This window comes from Salmo trutta, unplaced genomic scaffold (genome assembly GCF_901001165.1).
Source record: "Salmo trutta unplaced genomic scaffold, fSalTru1.1, whole genome shotgun sequence".
Taxonomy (NCBI): domain Eukaryota; kingdom Metazoa; phylum Chordata; class Actinopteri; order Salmoniformes; family Salmonidae; genus Salmo; species Salmo trutta.
Genome location: NW_021823154.1, coordinates 2,887,895 through 2,915,236, shown reverse-complemented (window position 1 = coordinate 2,915,236; position 27,342 = coordinate 2,887,895). Strand labels below are relative to the sequence as shown.

Below are 27,342 nucleotides of genomic sequence, written 5' to 3'. Positions count from 1 at the left end.
ACATTTCCCTGGTCCATGACTTGTCCTCCTTACTGCCTGACGACGTGGGGCTCTATGTGGAAAAGCAGTTCGTCGTCGCCGCGACGAACCTCCAGGAGGAGGGGCCCGTCGCCTAGCAACGCCCCCTGCAGCTCGTCGGTGGTCCTGAGTGGGCGGCCGTTCAGCTTGAGGATCACGTCACCGGCCTCAATCCCGCCCCTTCGGTAGAGGACGAGAGGTTCTCATTGGTCCTTGGTTACTCAGAAGGCTTCTTCCATATTGGTACAGTAATGGCTCAACCTTTGCCTTTGATAGGCTAGCTATCTAAACTACGTTTCTGATATAACAGATAAACCTGTTGTATTAATCCATTCCTCCTGTCTCTCCAATCAGGGCCTTGAGGTGTGTGTGTGTGTGTGTGTGTGTGTGTGTGTGTGTGTGTGTGTGTGTGTGTGTGTGTGTGTGTGTGTGTGTGTGTGTGTGTGTGTGTGTGTGTGTGTGTGTGTGTGAAAACACCTACCTGTGTGCGGGGGACTCAGGTATAACTTGATGGACCAACACTCCACTGGAGACATCAGGGAAGTCAGGATTCTGCTTCTTCATCTCCTCCACCAGACTACATTATATATATACAGTATGTAGGTTAAACTACCAGACTACATTATATATACACAGTATGTAGGTTAAACTACCAGACTAGATTGTATATATACAGTATGTAGGTTAAACTACCAGACTACATTATATATATACAGTATGTAGGTTAAACTACCAGACTACATTATATACACAGTATGTAGATTAAACTACCAGACTACATTATATATATACAGTATGTAGGTTAAACTACCAGACTACATTATATATACACAGTATGTAGGTTAAACTACCAGACTAGATTATATATATACAGTATGTAGGTTAAACTACCAGACTACATTATATATATACAGTATGTAGGTTAAACTACCAGACTACATTATATACACAGTATGTAGATTAAACTACCAGACTACATTATATATATACAGTATGTAGGTTAAACTACCAGACTACATTATATACACAGTATGTAGATTAAACTACCAGACTACATTATATATATACAGTATGTAGGTTAAACTACCAGACTACATTATATATATACAGTATGTAGGTTAAACTACCAGACTACATTATATATATACAGTATGTAGGTTAAACTACCAGACTACATTTTATATATACAGTATGTAGGTTAAACTACCAGACTACATTATATATATACAGTATGTAGGTTAAACTACCAGACTACATTATATATATACAGTATGTAGGTTAAACTACCAGACTACATTATATATATACAGTATGTAGGTTAAACTACCAGACTACATTATATATATATACAGTATGTAGGTTAAACTACCAGACTACATTATATATATACAGTATGTAGGTTAAACTACCAGACTACATTATATATACAGTATGTAGATTAAACTACCAGACTAGATTATATATATACAGTATGTAGATTAAACTACCAGACTAGATTATATATATACAGTATGTAGGTTAAACTACCAGACTAGATTATATATATACAGTATGTAGGTTAAACTACCAGACTAGATTATATATATACAGTATGTAGGTTAAACTACCAGAATACATTATATATATACAGTATGTAGGTTAAACTACCAGACTACATTATATATATACAGTATGTAGATTAAACTACCAGACTACATTATATATATACAGTATGTAGGTTAAACTACCAGACTACATTATATATATACAGTATGTAGGTTAAACTACCAGACTACATTATATATATACAGTATGTAGGTTAAACTACCAGACTAGATTATATATATACAGTATGTAGGTTAAACTACCAGACTACATTATATATATACAGTATGTAGGTTAAACTACCAGACTAGATTATATATATACACAGTATGTAGGTTAAACTACCAGACTACATTATATATATACAGTATGTAGGTTAAACTGCCAAACTAGATTATATATATACAGTATGTAGGTTAAACTACCAGACTACATTATATATATACAGTATGTAGGTTAAACTACCAGACTAGATTATATACACACAGTATGTAGGTTAAACTACCAGACTAGATTATATATATACAGTATGTAGGTTAAACTACCAGACTAGATTATATACACACAGTATGTAGGTTAAACTACCAGACTACATTATATATATACAGTATGTAGATTAAACTACCAGACTACATTATATATATACAGTATGTAGATTAAACTACCAGACTACATTATATATATACAGTATGTAGGTTAAACTACCAGACTACATTATATATATACAGTATGTAGGTTAAACTACCAGACTAGATTATATATATACAGTATGTAGGTTAAACTACCAGACAACATTATATATATACAGTATGTAGATTAAACTACCAGACTACATTATATATATACAGTATGTAGGTTAAACTACCAGACTACATTATATATATACAGTATGTAGGTTAAACTACCAGACTAGATTATATATATACAGTATGTAGGTTAAACTACCAGACTACATTATACACACAGTATGTAGGTTAAACTACCAGACTACATTATATATATACAGTATGTAGATTAAACTACCAGACTACATTATATATATACAGTATGTAGGTTAAACTACCAGACTACATTATATATATACAGTATGTAGGTTAAACTACCAGACTAGATTATATATATACAGTATCTAGGTTAAACTACCAGACTACATTATATATATACAGTATGTAGGTTAAACTACCAGACTAGATTATATATATACAGTATGTAGGTTAAACTACCAGACTAGATTATATATATACAGTATGTAGGTTAAACTACCAGACTACATTATACACACAGTATGTAGGTTAAACTACATTATATATATACAGTATGTAGATTAAACTACCAGACTACATTATATATATACAGTATGTAGGTTAAACTACCAGACTACATTATATATATACAGTATGTAGGTTAAACTACCAGACTAGATTATATATATACAGTATCTAGGTTAAACTACCAGACTACATTATATATATACAGTATGTAGGTTAAACTACCAGACTAGATTATATATATACAGTATGTAGGTTAAACTACCAGACTACATTATATATATACAGTATGTAGGTTAAACTACCAGACTACATTATATATATACAGTATGTAGGTTAAACTACCAGACTAGATTATATATATACAGTATGTAGGTTAAACTACCAGACTACATTATATATATACAGTATGTAGGTTAAACTACCAGACTAGATTATATATATACAGTATGTAGGTTAAACTACCAGACTACATTATATATATACAGTATGTAGGTTAAACTACCAGACTAGATTAAATATATACAGTATGTAGATTAAACTACCAGACTACATTATATATATATATACAGTATGTAGGTTAAACTACCAGACTACATTATATATACACACAGTATGTAGGTTAAACTACCAGACTAGATTATATATATACAGTATGTAGATTAAACTACCAGACTAGATTATATATATACAGTATGTAGATTAAACTACCAGACTACATTATATATATACAGTATGTAGGTTAAACTACCAGACTACATTATATATATACAGTATGTAGATTAAACTACCAGACTACATTATATATATACAGTATGTAGGTTAAACTACCAGACTACATTATATATACACACAGTATGTAGGTTAAACTACCAGACTACATTATATATATACAGTATGTAGGTTAAACTACCAGACTACATTATATATATACAGTATTTAGGTTAAACTACCAGACTACATTATATATATACAGTATGTAGGTTAAACTACCAGACTAGATTATATATATACAGTATGTAGGTTAAACATCTCCTCTACCAGACTACATTATATATATACAGTATGTAGATTAAACTACCAGACTACATTATATATATACAGTATGTAGGTTAAACTACCAGACTAGATTATATATATACAGTATGTAAGTTAAACTACCAGACTAGATTATATATATACAGTATGTAGATTAAACTACCAGACTACATTATATATATACAGTATGTAGGTTAAACTACCAGACTACATTATATATATACAGTATGTAGATTAAACTACCAGACTACATTATATATATACAGTATGTAGATTAAACTACCAGACTACATTATATATATACAGTATGTAGGTTAAACTACCAGACTACATTATATATACACACAGTATGTAGGTTAAACTACCAGACTAGATTATATATATACAGTATGTAGATTAAACTACCAGACTAGATTATATATATACAGTATGTAGATTAAACTACCAGACTACATTATATATATACAGTATGTAGGTTAAACTACCAGACTACATTATATATATACAGTATGTAGATTAAACTACCAGACTACATTATATATATACAGTATGTAGGTTAAACTACCAGACTACATTATATATACACACAGTATGTAGGTTAAACTACCAGACTACATTATATATATACAGTATGTAGGTTAAACTACCAGACTACATTATATATATACAGTATGTAGGTTAAACTACCAGACTACATTATATATATACAGTATGTAGGTTCAACTACCAGACTACATTATATATATACATTATGTAGGTTAAACATCTCCTCTACCAGACTACATTATATATATACAGTATGTAGATTAAGCTACCAGACTACATTATATATATACAGTATGTAGGTTAAACTACCAGACTAGATTATATATATACAGTATGTAGGTTAAACTACCAGACTACATTATATATATACAGTATGTAGATTAAACTACCAGACTACATTATATATATATACAGTATGTAGGTTAAACTACCAGACTACATTATATATATACAGTATGTAGGTTAAACTACCAGACTAGATTATATATATACAGTATGTAGATTAAACTACCAGACTACATTATATATATATACAGTATGTAGGTTAAACTACCAGACTACATTATATATATACAGTATGTAGGTTAAACTACCAGACTAGATTATATATATACAGTATGTAGATGAAACTACCAGACTACATTATATATATACAGTATGTAGATTAAACTACCAAACTACATTATATATATACAGTATGTAGATTAAACTACCAGACTACATTATATATATACAGTATGTAGATTAAACTACCAGACTACATTATATATATACAGTATGTAGGTTAAACTACCAGACTAGATTATATATACACAGTATGTAGATTAAACTGCCAGACTACATTATATATATACAGTATGTAGGTTAAACTACCAGACTACATTATATATATATACAGTATGTAGGTTAAACTACCAGACTAGATTATATATATACAGTATGTAGATTAAACTACCAGACTACATTATATATATATACAGTATGTAGATTAAACTACCAGACTACATTATATATATACAGTATGTAGATTAAACTACCAGACTACATTATATATATACAGTATGTAGATTAAACTACCAGACTACATTATATATATACAGTATGTAGGTTAAACTACCAGACTAGATTATATATATACAGTATGTAGATTAAACTACCAGACTACATTATATATATACAGTATGTAGGTTAAACTACCAGACTAGATTATATATATACAGTATGTAGGTTAAACTACCAGACTATATTATATATATACAGTATGTAGATTAAACTACCAGACTACATTATATATATACAGTATGTAGGTTAAACTACCAGACTACATTATATATATACAGTATGTAGGTTAAACTACCAGACTACATTATATATACAGTATGTAGATTAAACTACCAGACTAGATTATATATATACAGTATGTAGGTTAAACTACCAGACTAGATTATATATATACACAGTATGTAGGTTAAACTACCAGACTACATTATATATATACAGTATGTAGATTAAACTACCAGACTAGATTATAGATATACAGTATGTAGATTTAACATCTCCTCTACCAGACTACATTATATATATATACAGTATGTAGATTAAACTACCAGACTACATTATATATATACAGTATGTAGGTTAAACTACCAGACTACATTATATATATACAGTATGTAGATTAAACTACCAGACTACATTATATATATACAGTATGTAGATTAAACTACCAGACTACATTATATATATACAGTATGTAGATTAAACTACCAGACTACATTATATATATACAGTATGTAGATTAAACTACCAGACTACATTATATATATACAGTATGTAGATTAAACTACCAGACTAGATTATATATATACAGTATGTAGGTTAAACTACCAGACTAGATTATATATATACAGTATGTAGGTTAAACTACCAGACTACATTATATATATACAGTATGTAGGTTAAACTACCAGACTAGATTATATATATACAGTATGTAGATTAAACTACCAGACTACATTATATATATACAGTATGTAGGTTAAACTACCAGACTACATTATATATACACACAGTATGTAGGTTAAACTACCAGACTACATTATATATATACAGTATGTAGGTTAAACTACCAGACTACATTATATATATACAGTATGTAGGTTCAACTACCAGACTAGATTATATATATACAGTATGTAGGTTAAACATCTCCTCTACCAGACTACATTATATATATACAGTATGTAGATTAAGCTACCAGACTACATTATATATATACAGTATGTAGGTTAAACTACCAGACTAGATTATATATATACAGTATGTAGGTTAAACTACCAGACTACATTACATATATACAGTATGTAGATTAAACTACCAGACTACATTATATATATACAGTATGTAGGTTAAACTACCAGACTAGATTATATATATACAGTATGTAGATGAAACTACCAGACTACATTATATATATACAGTATGTAGATTAAACTACCAGACTACATTATATATATACAGTATGTAGATTAAACTACCAGACTACATTATATATATACAGTATGTAGATTAAACTACCAGACTACATTATATATATACAGTATGTAGGTTAAACTACCAGACTAGATTATATATACACAGTATGTAGATTAAACTGCCAGACTACATTATATATATACACAGTATGTAGGTTAAACTACCAGACTACATTATATATATATACAGTATGTAGGTTAAACTACCAGACTAGATTATATATATACAGTATGTAGATTAAACTACCAGACTACATTATATATATACAGTATGTAGGTTAAACTACCAGACTAGATTATATATATACAGTATGTAGATTAAACTACCAGACTACATTATATATATACAGTATGTAGGTTAAACTACCAGACTAGATTATATATATATACAGTATGTAGATTAAACTACCAGACTATATTATATATATATACAGTATGTAGATTAAACTACCAGACTACATTATATATATACAGTATGTAGGTTAAACTACCAGACTACATTATATATATACAGTATGTAGGTTAAACTACCAGACTACATTATATATACAGTATGTAGATTAAACTACCAGACTAGATTATATATATACAGTATGTAGGTTAAACTACCAGACTAGATTATATATATACACAGTATGTAGGTTAAACTACCAGACTACATTATATATATACAGTATGTAGATTAAACTACCAGACTAGATTATAGATATACAGTATGTAGATTAAACATCTCCTCTACCAGACTACATTATATATATACAGTATGTAGATTAAACTACCAGACTAGATTATATATATACATTATGTAGGTTAAACTACCAGACTACATTATATATATACAGTATGTAGGTTAAACTACCAGACTAGATTATATATATACAGTATGTAGATGAAACTACCAGACTACATTATATATATACAGTATGTAGATTAAACTACCAGACTACATTATATATATACAGTATGTAGATTAAACTACCAGACTACATTATATATATACAGTATGTAGATTAAACTACCAGACTACATTATATATATACACAGTATGTAGGTTAAACTACCAGACTAGATTATATATACACAGTATGTAGATTAAACTGCCAGACTACATTATATATATACAGTATGTAGGTTAAACTACCAGACTACATTATATATATACAGTATGTAGGTTAAACTACCAGACTAGATTATATATATACAGTATGTAGATTAAACTACCAGACTACATTATATATATACAGTATGTAGATTAAACTACCAGACTACATTATATATATACAGTATGTAGATTAAACTACCAGACTACATTATATATATACAGTATGTAGATTAAACTACCAGACTACATTATATATATACAGTATGTAGGTTAAACTACCAGACTAGATTATATATATACAGTATGTAGATTAAACTACCAGACTACATTATATATATACAGTATGTAGGTTAAACGACCAGACTAGATTATATATATACAGTATGTAGATTAAACTACCAGACTATATTATATATATACAGTATGTAGATTAAACTACCAGACTACATTATATATATACAGTATGTAGGTTAAACTACCAGACTACATTATATATATACAGTATGTAGGTTAAACTACCAGACTACATTATATATACAGTATGTAGATTAAACTACCAGACTAGATTATATATATACAGTATGTAGGTTAAACTACCAGACTAGATTATATATATACACAGTATGTAGGTTAAACTACCAGACTACATTATATATATACAGTATGTAGGTTAAACTACCAGACTACATTATATATACAGTATGTAGATTAAACTACCAGACTAGATTATATATATACAGTATGTAGGTTAAACTACCAGACTAGATTATATATATACACAGTATGTAGGTTAAACTACCAGACTACATTATATATATACAGTATGTAGATTAAACTACCAGACTAGATTATAGATATACAGTATGTAGATTTAACATCTCCTCTACCAGACTACATTATATATATACAGTATGTAGATTAAACTACCAGACTACATTATATATATACAGTATGTAGGTTAAACTACCAGTCTACATTATATATATACAGTATGTAGATTAAACTACCAGACTACATTATATATATACAGTATGTAGATTAAACTACCAGACTACATTATATATATACAGTATGTAGATTAAACTACCAGACTACATTATATATATACAGTATGTAGATTAAACTACCAGACTACATTATATATATACAGTATGTAGATTAAACTACCAGACTAGATTATATATATACAGTATGTAGGTTAAACTACCAGACTAGATTATATATATACAGTATGTAGGTTAAACTACCAGACTACATTATATATATACAGTATGTAGGTTAAACTACCAGACTAGATTATATATATACAGTATGTAGATTAAACTACCAGACTACATTATATATATACAGTATGTAGGTTAAACTACCAGACTACATTATATATACACACAGTATGTAGGTTAAACTACCAGACTACATTATATATATACAGTATGTAGGTTAAACTACCAGACTACATTATATATATACAGTATGTAGGTTCAACTACCAGACTAGATTATATATATACAGTATGTAGGTTAAACATCTCCTCTACCAGACTACATTATATATATACAGTATGTAGATTAAGCTACCAGACTACATTATATATATACAGTATGTAGGTTAAACTACCAGACTAGATTATATATATACAGTATGTAGGTTAAACTACCAGACTACATTATATATATACAGTATGTAGATTAAACTACCAGACTACATTATATATATATACAGTATGTAGGTTAAACTACCAGACTACATTATATATATACAGTATGTAGGTTAAACTACCAGACTAGATTATATATATACAGTATGTAGATTAAACTACCAGACGACATTATATATATATACAGTATGTAGGTTAAACTACCAGACTACATTATATATATACAGTATGTAGGTTAAACTACCAGACTAGATTATATATATACAGTATGTAGATGAAACTACCAGACTACATTATATATATACAGTATGTAGATTAAACTACCAGACTACATTATATATACAGTATGTAGATTAAACTACCAGACTACATTATATATATACAGTATGTAGATTAAACTACCAGACTACATTATATATATACAGTATGTAGGTTAAACTACCAGACTAGATTATATATACACAGTATGTAGATTAAACTGCCAGACTACATTATATATATACAGTATGTAGGTTAAACTACCAGACTACATTATATATATATATACAGTATGTAGGTTAAACTACCAGACTAGATTATATATATACAGTATGTAGATTAAACTACCAGACTACATTATATATATATATACAGTATGTAGATTAAACTACCAGACTACATTATATATATACAGTATGTAGATTAAACTACCAGACTACATTATATATATACAGTATGTAGATTAAACTACCAGACTACATTATATATACAGTATGTAGGTTAAACTACCAGACTAGATTATATATATACAGTATGTAGATTAAACTACCAGACTACATTATATATATACAGTATGTAGGTTAAACTACCAGACTAGATTATATATATACAGTATGTAGATTAAACTACCAGACTATATTATATATATACAGTATGTAGATTAAACTACCAGACTACATTATATATATACAGTATGTAGGTTAAACTACCAGACTACATTATATATATACAGTATGTAGGTTAAACTACCAGACTACATTATATATACAGTATGTAGATTAAACTACCAGACTAGATTATATATATACAGTATGTCGGTTAAACTACCAGACTAGATTATATATATACACAGTATGTAGGTTAAACTACCAGACTACATTATATATATACAGTATGTAGATTAAACTACCAGACTAGATTATAGATATACAGTATGTAGATTAAACATCTCCTCTACCAGACTACATTATATATATACAGTATGTAGATTAAACTACCAGACTAGATTATATATATACATTATGTAGGTTAAACTACCAGACTACATTATATATATACAGTATGTAGATTAAAGACCAGACTACATTATATATATACAGTATGTAGATTAAACTACCAGACTAGATTATATATATGCAGTATGTAGGTTAAACTACCAGACTAGATTATATATATACATTATGTAGGTTAAACTACCAGACTACATTATATATATACATTATGTAGGTTAAACTACCAGACTACATTATATATATACAGTATGTAGATTAAACTACCAGACTAGATTATAGATATACAGTATGTAGATTAAACATCTCCTCTACCAGACTATATTATATATATACAGTATGTAGATTAAACTACCAGACTACATTATATATATACAGTATGTAGGTTAAACTACCAGACTACATTATATATACAGTATGTAGATTAAACTACCAGACTACATTATATATATACAGTATGTAGATTAAACTACCAGACTACATTATATATATACAGTATGTAGGTTAAACTACCAGACTAGATTATATATACACAGTATGTAGATCAAACTGCCAGACTACATTATATATATACAGTATGTAGGTTAAACTACCAGACTACATTATATATATATACAGTATGTAGGTTAAACTACCAGACTAGATTATATATATACAGTATGTAGATTAAACTACCAGACTACATTATATATATATACAGTATGTAGATTAAACTACCAGACTACATTATATATATACAGTATGTAGATTAAACTACCAGACTACATTATATATATACAGTATGTAGGTTCAACTACCAGACTACATTATATATATACATTATGTAGGTTAAACATCTCCTCTACCAGACTACATTATATATATACAGTATGTAGATTAAGCTACCAGACTACATTATATATATACAGTATGTAGGTTAAACTACCAGACTAGATTATATATATACAGTATGTAGGTTAAACTACCAGACTACATTATATATATACAGTATGTAGATTAAACTACCAGACTACATTATATATATATACAGTATGTAGGTTAAACTACCAGACTACATTATATATATACAGTATGTAGGTTAAACTACCAGACTAGATTATATATATACAGTATGTAGATTAAACTACCAGACTACATTATATATATATACAGTATGTAGGTTAAACTACCAGACTACATTATATATATACAGTATGTAGGTTAAACTACCAGACTAGATTATATATATACAGTATGTAGATGAAACTACCAGACTACATTATATATATACAGTATGTAGATTAAACTACCAAACTACATTATATATATACAGTATGTAGATTAAACTACCAGACTACATTATATATATACAGTATGTAGATTAAACTACCAGACTACATTATATATATACAGTATGTAGGTTAAACTACCAGACTAGATTATATATACACAGTATGTAGATTAAACTGCCAGACTACATTATATATATACAGTATGTAGGTTAAACTACCAGACTACATTATATATATATACAGTATGTAGGTTAAACTACCAGACTAGATTATATATATACAGTATGTAGATTAAACTACCAGACTACATTATATATATATACAGTATGTAGATTAAACTACCAGACTACATTATATATATACAGTATGTAGATTAAACTACCAAACTACATTATATATATACAGTATGTAGATTAAACTACCAGACTACATTATATATACAGTATGTAGGTTAAACTACCAGACTAGATTATATATATACAGTATGTAGATTAAACTACCAGACTACATTATATATATACAGTATGTAGGTTAAACTACCAGACTAGATTATATATATACAGTATGTAGGTTAAACTACCAGACTATATTATATATACAGTATGTAGATTAAACTACCAGACTACATTATATATACAGTATGTAGGTTAAACTACCAGACTAGATTATATATATACAGTATGTAGGTTAAACTACCAGACTATATTATATATATACAGTATGTAGATTAAACTACCAGACTACATTATATATATACAGTATGTAGGTTAAACTACCAGACTACATTATATATATACAGTATGTAGGTTAAACTACCAGACTACATTATATATACAGTATGTAGATTAAACTACCAGACTAGATTATATATATACAGTATGTAGGTTAAACTACCAGACTAGATTATATATATACACAGTATGTAGGTTAAACTACCAGACTACATTATATATATACAGTATGTAGATTAAACTACCAGACTAGATTATAGATATACAGTATGTAGATTTAACATCTCCTCTACCAGACTACATTATATATATATACAGTATGTAGATTAAACTACCAGACTACATTATATATATACAGTATGTAGGTTAAACTACCAGACTACATTATATATATACAGTATGTAGATTAAACTACCAGACTACATTATATATATACAGTATGTAGATTAAACTACCAGACTACATTATATATATACAGTATGTAGATTAAACTACCAGACTACATTATATATATACAGTATGTAGATTAAACTACCAGACTACATTATATATATACAGTATGTAGATTAAACTACCAGACTAGATTATATATATACAGTATGTAGGTTAAACTACCAGACTAGATTATATATATACAGTATGTAGGTTAAACTACCAGACTACATTATATATATACAGTATGTAGGTTAAACTACCAGACTAGATTATATATATACAGTATGTAGATTAAACTACCAGACTACATTATATATATACAGTATGTAGGTTAAACTACCAGACTACATTATATATACACACAGTATGTAGGTTAAACTACCAGACTACATTATATATATACAGTATGTAGGTTAAACTACCAGACTACATTATATATATACAGTATGTAGGTTCAACTACCAGACTAGATTATATATATACAGTATGTAGGTTAAACATCTCCTCTACCAGACTACATTATATATATACAGTATGTAGATTAAGCTACCAGACTACATTATATATATACAGTATGTAGGTTAAACTACCAGACTAGATTATATATATACAGTATGTAGGTTAAACTACCAGACTACATTACATATATACAGTATGTAGATTAAACTACCAGACTACATTATATATATACAGTATGTAGGTTAAACTACCAGACTAGATTATATATATACAGTATGTAGATGAAACTACCAGACTACATTATATATATACAGTATGTAGATTAAACTACCAGACTACATTATATATATACAGTATGTAGATTAAACTACCAGACTACATTATATATATACAGTATGTAGATTAAACTACCAGACTACATTATATATATACAGTATGTAGGTTAAACTACCAGACTAGATTATATATACACAGTATGTAAATTAAACTGCCAGACTACATTATATATATACACAGTATGTAGGTTAAACTACCAGACTACATTATATATATATACAGTATGTAGGTTAAACTACCAGACTAGATTATATATATACAGTATGTAGATTAAACTACCAGACTACATTATATATATACAGTATGTAGGTTAAACTACCAGACTAGATTATATATATACAGTATGTAGATTAAACTACCAGACTACATTATATATATACAGTATGTAGGTTAAACTACCAGACTAGATTATATATATATACAGTATGTAGATTAAACTACCAGACTATATTATATATATATACAGTATGTAGATTAAACTACCAGACTACATTATATATATACAGTATGTAGGTTAAACTACCAGACTACATTATATATATACAGTATGTAGGTTAAACTACCAGACTACATTATATATACAGTATGTAGATTAAACTACCAGACTAGATTATATATATACAGTATGTAGGTTAAACTACCAGACTAGATTATATATATACACAGTATGTAGGTTAAACTACCAGACTACATTATATATATACAGTATGTAGATTAAACTACCAGACTAGATTATAGATATACAGTATGTAGATTAAACATCTCCTCTACCAGACTACATTATATATATACAGTATGTAGATTAAACTACCAGACTAGATTATATATATACATTATGTAGGTTAAACTACCAGACTACATTATATATATACAGTATGTAGGTTAAACTACCAGACTAGATTATATATATACAGTATGTAGATGAAACTACCAGACTACATTATATATATACAGTATGTAGATTAAACTACCAGACTACATTATATATATACAGTATGTAGATTAAACTACCAGACTACATTATATATATACAGTATGTAGATTAAAAAACCAGACTACATTATATATATACACAGTATGTAGGTTAAACTACCAGACTAGATTATATATACACAGTATGTAGATTAAACTGCCAGACTACATTATATATATACAGTATGTAGGTTAAACTACCAGACTACATTATATATATATACAGTATGTAGGTTAAACTACCAGACTAGATTATATATATACAGTATGTAGATTAAACTACCAGACTACATTATATATATATACAGTATGTAGATTAAACTACCAGACTACATTATATATATACAGTATGTAGATTAAACTACCAGACTACATTATATATATACAGTATGTAGATTAAACTACCAGACTACATTATATATATACAGTATGTAGGTTAAACTACCAGACTAGATTATATATATACAGTATGTAGATTAAACTACCAGACTACATTATATATATACAGTATGTAGGTTAAACGACCAGACTAGATTATATATATACAGTATGTAGATTAAACTACCAGACTATATTATATATATACAGTATGTAGATTAAACTACCAGACTACATTATATATATACAGTATGTAGGTTAAACTACCAGACTACATTATATATATACAGTATGTAGGTTAAACTACCAGACTACATTATATATACAGTATGTAGATTAAACTACCAGACTAGATTATATATATACAGTATGTAGGTTAAACTACCAGACTAGATTATATATATACACAGTATGTAGGTTAAACTACCAGACTACATTATATATATACAGTATGTAGGTTAAACTACCAGACTACATTATATATACAGTATGTAGATTAAACTACCAGACTAGATTATATATATACAGTATGTAGGTTAAACTACCAGACTAGATTATATATATACACAGTATGTAGGTTAAACTACCAGACTACATTATATATATACAGTATGTAGATTAAACTACCAGACTAGATTATAGATATACAGTATGTAGATTTAACATCTCCTCTACCAGACTACATTATATATATACAGTATGTAGATTAAACTACCAGACTACATTATATATATACAGTATGTAGGTTAAACTACCAGACTAGATTATATATATACAGTATGTAGATTAAACTACCAGACTATATTATATATATACAGTATGTAGGTTAAACTACCAGACTACATTATATATATACAGTATGTAGGTTAAACTACCAGACTACATTATATATATACAGTATGTAGGTTAAACTACCAGACTACATTATATATACAGTATGTAGATTAAACTACCAGACTAGATTATATATATACAGTATGTAGGTTAAACTACCAGACTAGATTATATATATACACAGTATGTAGGTTAAACTACCAGACTACATTATATATATACAGTATGTAGATTAAACTACCAGACTAGATTATAGATATACAGTATGTAGATTTAACATCTCCTCTACCAGACTACATTATATATATACAGTATGTAGATTAAACTACCAGACTACATTATATATATACAGTATGTAGGTTAAACTACCAGTCTACATTATATATATACAGTATGTAGATTAAACTACCAGACTACATTATATATATACAGTATGTAGATTAAACTACCAGACTACATTATATATATACAGTATGTAGATTAAACTACCAGACTACATTATATATATACAGTATGTAGATTAAACTACCAGACTACATTATATATATACAGTATGTAGATTAAACTACCAGACTAGATTATATATATACAGTATGTAGGTTAAACTACCAGACTAGATTATATATATACAGTATGTAGGTTAAACTACCAGACTACATTATATATATACAGTATGTAGGTTAAACTACCAGACTAGATTATATATATACAGTATGTAGATTAAACTACCAGACTACATTATATATATACAGTATGTAGGTTAAACTACCAGACTACATTATATATACACACAGTATGTAGGTTAAACTACCAGACTACATTATATATATACAGTATGTAGGTTAAACTACCAGACTACATTATATATATACAGTATGTAGGTTCAACTACCAGACTAGATTATATATATACAGTATGTAGGTTAAACATCTCCTCTACCAGACTACATTATATATATACAGTATGTAGATTAAGCTACCAGACTACATTATATATATACAGTATGTAGGTTAAACTACCAGACTAGATTATATATATACAGTATGTAGGTTAAACTACCAGACTACATTATATATATACAGTATGTAGATTAAACTACCAGACTACATTATATATATATACAGTATGTAGGTTAAACTACCAGACTACATTATATATATACAGTATGTAGGTTAAACTACCAGACTAGATTATATATATACAGTATGTAGATTAAACTACCAGACTACATTATATATATATACAGTATGTAGGTTAAACTACCAGACTACATTATATATATACAGTATGTAGGTTAAACTACCAGACTAGATTATATATATACAGTATGTAGATGAAACTACCAGACTACATTATATATATACAGTATGTAGATTAAACTACCAGACTACATTATATATATACAGTATGTAGATTAAACTACCAGACTACATTATATATATACAGTATGTAGATTAAACTACCAGACTACATTATATATATACAGTATGTAGGTTAAACTACCAGACTAGATTATATATACACAGTATGTAGATTAAACTGCCAGACTACATTATATATATACAGTATGTAGGTTAAACTACCAGACTACATTATATATATATATACAGTATGTAGGTTAAACTACCAGACTAGATTATATATATACAGTATGTAGATTAAACTACCAGACTACATTATATATATATACAGTATGTAGATTAAACTACCAGACTACATTATATATATACAGTATGTAGATTAAACTACCAGACTACATTATATATATACAGTATGTAGATTAAACTACCAGACTACATTATATATATACAGTATGTAGGTTAAACTACCAGACTAGATTATATATATACAGTATGTAGATTAAACTACCAGACTACATTATATATATACAGTATGTAGGTTAAACTACCAGACTAGATTATATATATACAGTATGTAGATTAAACTACCAGACTATATTATATATATACAGTATGTAGATTAAACTACCAGACTACATTATATATATACAGTATGTAGGTTAAACTACCAGACTACATTATATATATACAGTATGTAGGTTAAACTACCAGACTACATTATATATACAGTATGTAGATTAAACTACCAGACTAGATTATATATATACAGTATGTCGGTTAAACTACCAGACTAGATTATATATATACACAGTATGTAGGTTAAACTACCAGACTACATTATATATATACAGTATGTAGATTAAACTACCAGACTAGATTATAGATATACAGTATGTAGATTAAACATCTCCTCTACCAGACTACATTATATATATACAGTATGTAGATTAAACTACCAGACTAGATTATATATATACATTATGTAGGTTAAACTACCAGACTACATTATATATATACAGTATGTAGATTAAAGACCAGACTACATTATATATATACAGTATGTAGATTAAACTACCAGACTAGATTATATATATGCAGTATGTAGGTTAAACTACCAGACTAGATTATATATATACATTATGTAGGTTAAACTACCAGACTACATTATATATATACATTATGTAGGTTAAACTACCAGACTACATTATATATATACAGTATGTAGATTAAACTACCAGACTAGATTATAGATATACAGTATGTAGATTAAACATCTCCTCTACCAGACTATATTATATATATACAGTATGTAGATTAAACTACCAGACTACATTATATATATACAGTATGTAGGTTAAACTACCAGACTACATTATATATACAGTATGTAGATTAAACTACCAGACTACATTATATATATACAGTATGTAGATTAAACTACCAGACTACATTATATATATACAGTATGTAGGTTAAACTACCAGACTAGATTATATATACACAGTATGTAGATCAAACTGCCAGACTACATTATATATATACAGTATGTAGGTTAAACTACCAGACTACATTATATATATATACAGTATGTAGGTTAAACTACCAGACTAGATTATATATATACAGTATGTAGATTAAACTACCAGACTACATTATATATATATACAGTATGTAGATTAAACTACCAGACTACATTATATATATACAGTATGTAGATTAAACTACCAGACTACATTATATATATACAGTATGTAGATTAAACTACCAGACTACATTATATATATACAGTATGTAGGTTAAACTACCAGACTAGATTATATATATACAGTATGTAGATTAAACTACCAGACTACATTATATATATACAGTATGTAGGTTAAACTACCAGACTAGATTATATGTATACAGTATGTAGATTAAACTACCAGACTATATTATATATATACAGTATGTAGATTAAACTACCAGACTACATTATATATATACAGTATGTAGGTTAAACTACCAGACTACATTATATATATACAGTATGTAGGTTAAACTACCAGACTACATTATATATACAGTATGTAGATTAAACTACCAGACTAGATTATATATATACAGTATGTAGGTTAAACTACCAGACTAGATTATATATATACACAGTATGTAGGTTAAACTACCAGACTACATTATATATATACAGTATGTAGATTAAACTACCAGACTAGATTATAGATATACAGTATGTAGATTAAACATCTCCTCTACCAGACTACATTATATATATACAGTATGTAGATTAAACTACCAGACTAGATTATATATATACATTATGTAGGTTAAACTACCAGACTACATTATATATATATACAGTATGTAGATTAAAGACCAGACTACATTATATATATACAGTATGTAGATTAAACTACCAGACTAGATTATATATATGCAGTATGTAGGTTAAACTACCAGACTAGATTATATATATACATTATGTAGGTTAAACTACCAGACTACATTATATATATACATTATGTAGGTTAAACTACCAGACTACATTATATATATACAGTATGTAGATTAAACTACCAGACTAGATTATAGATATACAGTATGTAGATTAAACATCTCCTCTACCAGACTATATTATATATATACAGTATGTAGATTAAACTACCAGACTACATTATATATATACAGTATGTAGGTTAAACTACCAGACTACATTATATATACAGTATGTAGATTAAACTACCAGACTACATTATATATACAGTATGTAGATTAAACTACCAGACTAGATTATATATATACAGTATGTAGGTTAAACTACCAGACTAGATTATATATATACAGTATGTAGGTTAAACTACCAGACTACATTATATATATACAGTATGTAGATTAAACTACCAGACTAGATTATAGATATACAGTATGTAGATTAAACATCTCCTCTACCAGACTACATTATATATATACAGTATGTAGATTAAACTACCAGACTAGATTATATATATACATTATGTAGGTTAAACTACCAGACTACATTATATATATACAGTATGTAGATTAAAGACCAGACTACATTATATATATACAGTATGTAGATTAAACTACCAGACTAGATTATATATATGCAGTATGTAGGTTAAACTACCAGACTAGATTATATATATACATTATGTAGGTTAAACTACCAGACTACATTATATATATACATTATGTAGGTTAAACTACCAGACTACATTATATATATACAGTATGTAGATTAAACTACCAGACTAGATTATAGATATCCAGTATGTAGATTAAACATCTCCTCTACCAGACTACATTATATATATACAGTATGTAGATTAAACTATCAGACTAGATTATATATATACATTATGTAGGTTAAACTACCAGACTACATTATATATATATACAGTATGTAGATTAAAGACCAGACTACATTATATATATACAGTATGTAGATTAAACTACCAGACTAGATTATATATATGCAGTATGTAGGTTAAACTACCAGACTAGATTATATATATACAGTATGTAGATTAAACTACCAGACTACATTATATATATACATTATGTAGGTTAAACTACCAGACTACATTATATATATACAGTATGTAGATTAAACTACCAGACTACATTATACACACAGTATGTAGGTTAAACTACCAGACTACATTATATATATACATTATGTAGGTTAAAGGGTTTATCTGCAGTTCAAACAAAAACAAATTGGGTCTGGAGAAATGTAACCACTGTCTAATCCATGGACAGAGGTATGGATGCAAGGACTGACCATCCAAAGCTACAAAATATACCTCATTATAATCTCACAGATGTAATTAATGCATTGCTCAGTTGACTAAACTGTAGTTCAAAATAACCACCTCCAAATTTCAAATTAAAAGTTTCAAATTAATTCACACTGCCAGATTTTAATGAGGTTTATAGTCATTTATAGGGCCTATAGAACTATAGTATTATAAAGTTACATAAATATCACAACAGTGCATGAAAAAGTGTGTGTGTGTGTGTGTGTGTGTGTGTGTGTGTGTGTGTGTGTGTGTGTGTGTGTGTGTGTTTTACCCATCTGTGACAGTGAGCATCTTAATGCCTATCAGACGCTTCTTCTTCTCTCCTGTCGTTACTGATGAAAGAAAAACAGCACATTATGAAATCACTAGTTTCTATTTATTTTCACATTCCTGCACAGGTGTGTGTGTGTGTGTGTGTGTGTGTGTGTGTGTGTCACCTGCATCTGACTGGGGTTCTGGAATACGGTAACGACCACTCAGCATTCTGTGGTTACCTAGACAACAACACAAAACACACGCATACATTATGCACACACACATACAAAAAACCACACATACACACGCACGCACACACACACACACACAGACCTGCATTGTGTTTGTTGTGCTGTGACTCAGTGAGAAAGCGTCTGATCCGGTCTGAAGGAATGGCGAAGGAGATTCCTGCTGTCACCTTGAGAGTATTGATGCCTATCACCTCCCCATCCTACACACACACACACACACACACACACACACACACACACACAGGTAAGCTACAGAAGGGTTGATAAAGAGCTTGAAGATACCCCAGACTTCAAGTCATTATATTAACATTGGTTAGTACAGCCACCTCTAACTTCCTTCATACTGGACACAGAGACATACAAATGGTGTCCACAAGTTCATCTGACTCTGGGGAGGTAGGCAAAGGACCTTATTGCCAAATCCCTTCAACCCTTCATTGGATTCAGCCCCTCATTGACCTATAGATTCAGCCCTTCATTGACCTATAGATTCAGCCCCTCACTGACCTATAGATTCAGCCCTTCATTGACCTATAGATTCAGCCCTTCATTGACCTATAGATTCGGCCCCTCATTGACCTATAGATTCAGCCGTTCATTGACCTATAGATTCAGCCCTTCATTGACCTATAGATTCAGCCCCTCACTGACCTATAGATTCAGCCCTTCATTGACCTATAGATTCGGCCCCTCATTGACCTATAGATTCAGCCCTTCATTGACCTATAGATTCAGCCCTTCATTGACCTATAGATTCAGCCCTTCATTGACCTATAGATTCAGCCCCTCATTGACCTATAGATTCAGCCCCTCATTGACCTATAGATTCAGCCCCTCATTGACCTATAGATTCAGCCCCTCATTGACCTATAGATTCAGCCCCTCATTGACCTATAGATTCAGCCCTTCATTGACCTATAGATTCAGCCCCTCATTGACCTATAGATTCAGCCCTTCATTGACCTATAGATTCAGCCCCTCATTGACCTATAGATTCAGCCCCTCATTGACCTATAGATTCAGCCCTATGGATTCAGGTGGTAATAACATGACACTCACCAAGTTAACCAGAGGTCCCCCTGAGTTACCGTACTGCTCATCAAGAAGAGATATAACACATAGGGAGAAGAGAGAGAGGGAGAGATCAAGGAGGGAGGGAGAAAGGGAGGGAGAGAGCAAGGAAGGGAGAGAGAGAGGCAGGGAGAGAGAGACAGGGAGAGAGAAAATGAGGGAGAGAGAGCGAGGCAGGGAGAGAGGCGGGGAGAGAGAGAGGCAGGGAGAGAGAAAGGGAGGGAGAGAGAGAGAGAGAGAGAGGTAGGGAGAGAGAAAGGGAGGGAGAGAGAGCAAGGGAGAGAGAGAGAGAGAGAGAGAGAGGCAGGGAGAGAGAGAGGCAGGGAGAGAGAAAGGGAGGGAGAGAACATTGTTATGATTCAAATCAAATCATGGTTTTATTTACAAATGATCATAATTGGACACACTGGATATGTTCATAAATGTGTGTGTGTGTGTGTGTGTGTGTGTGTGTGTGTGTTCTTACGTTGATGATAGCGTCAGTCTGAATGTAGTCTATGTCTGAGTCTCTGATGCCCAGCTCCTTCCCATCTCTCTGGGCCGTGCTCACTACACACACACACACACACACACACACACACACACGGACACACACGGACACACACACACACACACACACACACACGGACACACACACACGGACACACACACACACGGACACACACACACACGGACACACACGGACACGGACACACACGGACACACACAGTTCACTATCAACAATACCACGTGTTAATTTGGAATTTCATATAACTTCTTGAATTAACTGAAGCCATAGCAACTCACCAATCCCCGTGGTAACGGTGTTCTGGAGTGCGAAGGGGCTGCCAATGGCAACCACAAACTCCCCTGGTCTCAGATCAGATGACCGACCCAGAGACAGAACAGGAAGCTTCTTCTACACTCATACACCCACGAGAGAGAGAGAGAGAGAGAGAGAGAGAGAGAGAGAGAGAGAGAGAGAGAGAGAAAATGAAAGGCATAGTTCATGAAAGGGAAAGTATTTCAGAGAGGTGCGAGAACACACGTCATATCTCCACCTCTCTCTCTCTCTGTCACGGTCTCTGTCTCTCTCTCTCCCTCTCTCTCCCTGTCTTTCTCTAACCCAGAGAGAGGTTATGTACACAAGAAGTATTGTTTGTTTTGGAGAAGATTCTGTCAGAGCCTGTGCAAAGAGACTGAGGCTAGGTTCATCCAACACTTTCTATCTCTGGGTTGATGGGTACTGTAGTTCTTATACCTTATTATAGTAATACCAAGCAGAGAGACATCAGGTCTCTATATCTGGGTTGATGGGTACTGTAGTTCTTATACCTTATGATAGTAATACCAAGCAGAGAGACATCAGCTCTCTATCTCTGGGTTGATGGGTACTGTAGTTCTTATATCTTATTCTAGTAATACCAAGCAGAGAGACATCAGGTCTCTATCTCTGGGTTGATGGGTACTGTAGTTCCTAGAGACATCAGGTCTCTATCTCTGGGTTGATGGGTACTGTAGTTATTATACCTTATGATAGTAATACCAAGCAGAGAGACATCAGGTCTCTATCTCTGGGTTGATGGGTACTGTAGTTCCTAGAGACATCAGGTCTCTATCTCTGGGTTGATGGGTACTGTAGTTCTTATACCTTATGATAGTAATACCAAGCAGATAGACATCAGGTCTCTATCTCTGGGTTGATGGGTACTGTAGTTCTTAAAGCTTATTATAGTAATACCAAGCAGAGAGACATCAGGTCTCTATCTCTGGGTTGATGGGTACTGTAGTTCTTATACCTTATTATAGTAATACCAAGCAGAGAGACATCAGGTCTCTATCTCTGGGTTGATGGGTACTGTAGTTCCTAGAGACATCAGGTCTCTATCTCTGGGTTGATGGGTACTGTAGTTCTTATACCTTATGATAGTAATACCAAGCAGAGAGACATCAGGTCTCTATCTCTGGGTTGGTGGGTACTGTAGTTCTTATACCTTATTATAGTAATACCAAGCAGAGAGTCATCAGGTCTCTATCTCTGGGTTGATGGGTACTGTAGTTCTTATACCTTGTTATAGTAATACCAAGCAGAGAGACATCAGGTCTCTATCTCTGGGTTGATGGGTACTGTAGTTCTTATACCTTATTATAGTAATACCAAGCAGAGAGACATCATTCCCATGTAGACCATCAAGCCTTGTTGACATTGGCAGTTTGAAGTGACTCAAATCCATTTTTTCGCTTATCCGGTTTGTATCTTTTCTTGTTCCTGGATTCTGAACAGCCAAAAAAGCACATGGAATCAGATATTTCAAGCCACATTCAAATCTGATCCCTGGCGATGTGACTTGTGTCTGAACGGTCAAATCTGATCCCTGGCGATATGACTTGTGTCTGAACGGTCAAATCTGATCCCTGGCGATGTGACTTGTGTCTGAACGTTCAAATCTGATCCCTGGCGATGTGACTTGTGTCTGAACGGATCTGAATCTCATTTATTTACCCTCAAGTGGTTTTTTAGACTGTTATTTGGCACATCTTGTTGCTTTGCATTTTGACAAGAACATGTGGTAGCTAGCTTGTTAATTGTTTACAAACAACAGTGAATGTGCAAGAAAGTTAAACAGCTAGCTAGCTGACTACTGTGGCTAGCTGGTTGACTGCTGTGGCTAGCTAGTTGACTGTTGTGGCTAACTAGTTGACTGCTGTGGCTAGCTAGTTGACTGCTGTGGCTAACTAGTTGACTGTTGTGGCTAGCTAGCTGACTGTTGTGGCTAGCTAGTTGACTGCTGTGGCTAGCTAGTTGACTGCTGTGGCTAGCTAGTTGACTGCTGTGGCTAACTAGTTGACTGCTGTGGCTAACTAGTTGACTGCTGTGGCTAGCTAGTTGACTGCTGTGGCTAGCTAGATGACTGCTGTGGCTAGCTAGCTGACTGCTGTGGCTAGCTAGTTGACTGTTGTAGCTAGCTTGTTGACTGCTGTGGCTAGCTAGTTGACTGCTACTATGTCGTTACTATTACAACTAGCGTAGCCATGTCAGCAAATGACCGCTGTCTGAACACACACAAATCCCATTTGGTCATTTGCAACTTGGTGTTTGGACAGTCAGTATTCCAAAACGGATTTAAAAACCAAACTGTAGTGTGAAAGCTTAGAGCCATTGGGACACTGAGTTGTATGCATGTCAGCTGATTGTTGGCTTTGATGTTGGCGATATCAAGACTTCCTGTCTACTACCTCCTTATATCTCTCTCTCTCTCTCTCTCTCTGTCTCTCTCTCGCCTCTTCTCTGTCTTTCTCTCTCTCCCTCTCCCTCTCCCTCTCCCTCTCCCTCCCTCCCTCCCTCTCCACCTAACCTGTTAAATGAAGGGTAAAGCTACCCTACCTGAGGGTTGACTTTGATGGTGGCGATATCCGACTTCCTGTCGACGTCCCGGACCGTGGCCTCATACGCTCCCCCGTCATGGAGCTGCACGCGGAGCTGTGGTCGGCCCGTTACCGTGGCAGCAGCGGTTACCACGTGAGCGTTGGTTACGATGAGTCCGGAGGGGCTTATGATGAACCCAGAACCACTGGACAGAGGGACATGACGACCAAATAGAGGATGTCTGAGAGAGAGAGGAGAGGAGAGGAGAGGAGAGGAGAGGAGAGGAGAGGAGAGGGAGAGAGAGAGAGAGAGAGAGAGAGAGAGAGGCTGAATTTACATTTACATTCAGGATGTGTTCAATTCACACATCCACATTCTTATAAAAATAGGTGCTATCTAGAACCTAAAACAGTTATTCAGCTGTTCCCATAGGATAACAGTTTGTGCGTGTGCGTGTGAGCGCGTGCTTGTTAGTGTGTTCCAGGCAGAACCCTTTTGGGTTCCATGTAAAACCCTTTCCACAGAGGGTTCTACCTGGAACCCAAATTTGTTCTACCTGGAACCAAAAAGGGTTCTCCTATGGGGACAGAACCCTTTCGGAACCATTTTTTCTAAGAGTGCGCGCACACACACACACACACACACACACACACACAGACACACACACACACACACACAGGCAGTGACCTGAGGAATAGCTCTATGTGAACCACAGCAGGAGCCATCTTTTCCACCACGTCAGCTATGAAGTTGAACTTGTATCTGGGGCTGTTGGGATGGACAGGAGCAGGACCTATACTGGCAAC

The 27,342-nt window shown here is 31.4% G+C and overlaps 1 protein-coding gene across 1 annotated transcript; it reads right to left on the bottom strand.

Moving 5' to 3' along the window:
• Nucleotides 1-27,342, bottom strand: LOC115189389 (serine protease HTRA3; the record flags this gene model as incomplete). Its single annotated transcript, XM_029747959.1, has 10 exons — nt 1-198; nt 500-595; nt 21,885-21,945; nt 22,051-22,107; nt 22,202-22,319; nt 23,179-23,211; nt 23,657-23,739; nt 23,977-24,088; nt 26,555-26,777; nt 27,224-27,342. Coding segments are annotated over 10 exons (1,071 nt in total), but the record flags the coding sequence as incomplete, so codon positions are not given.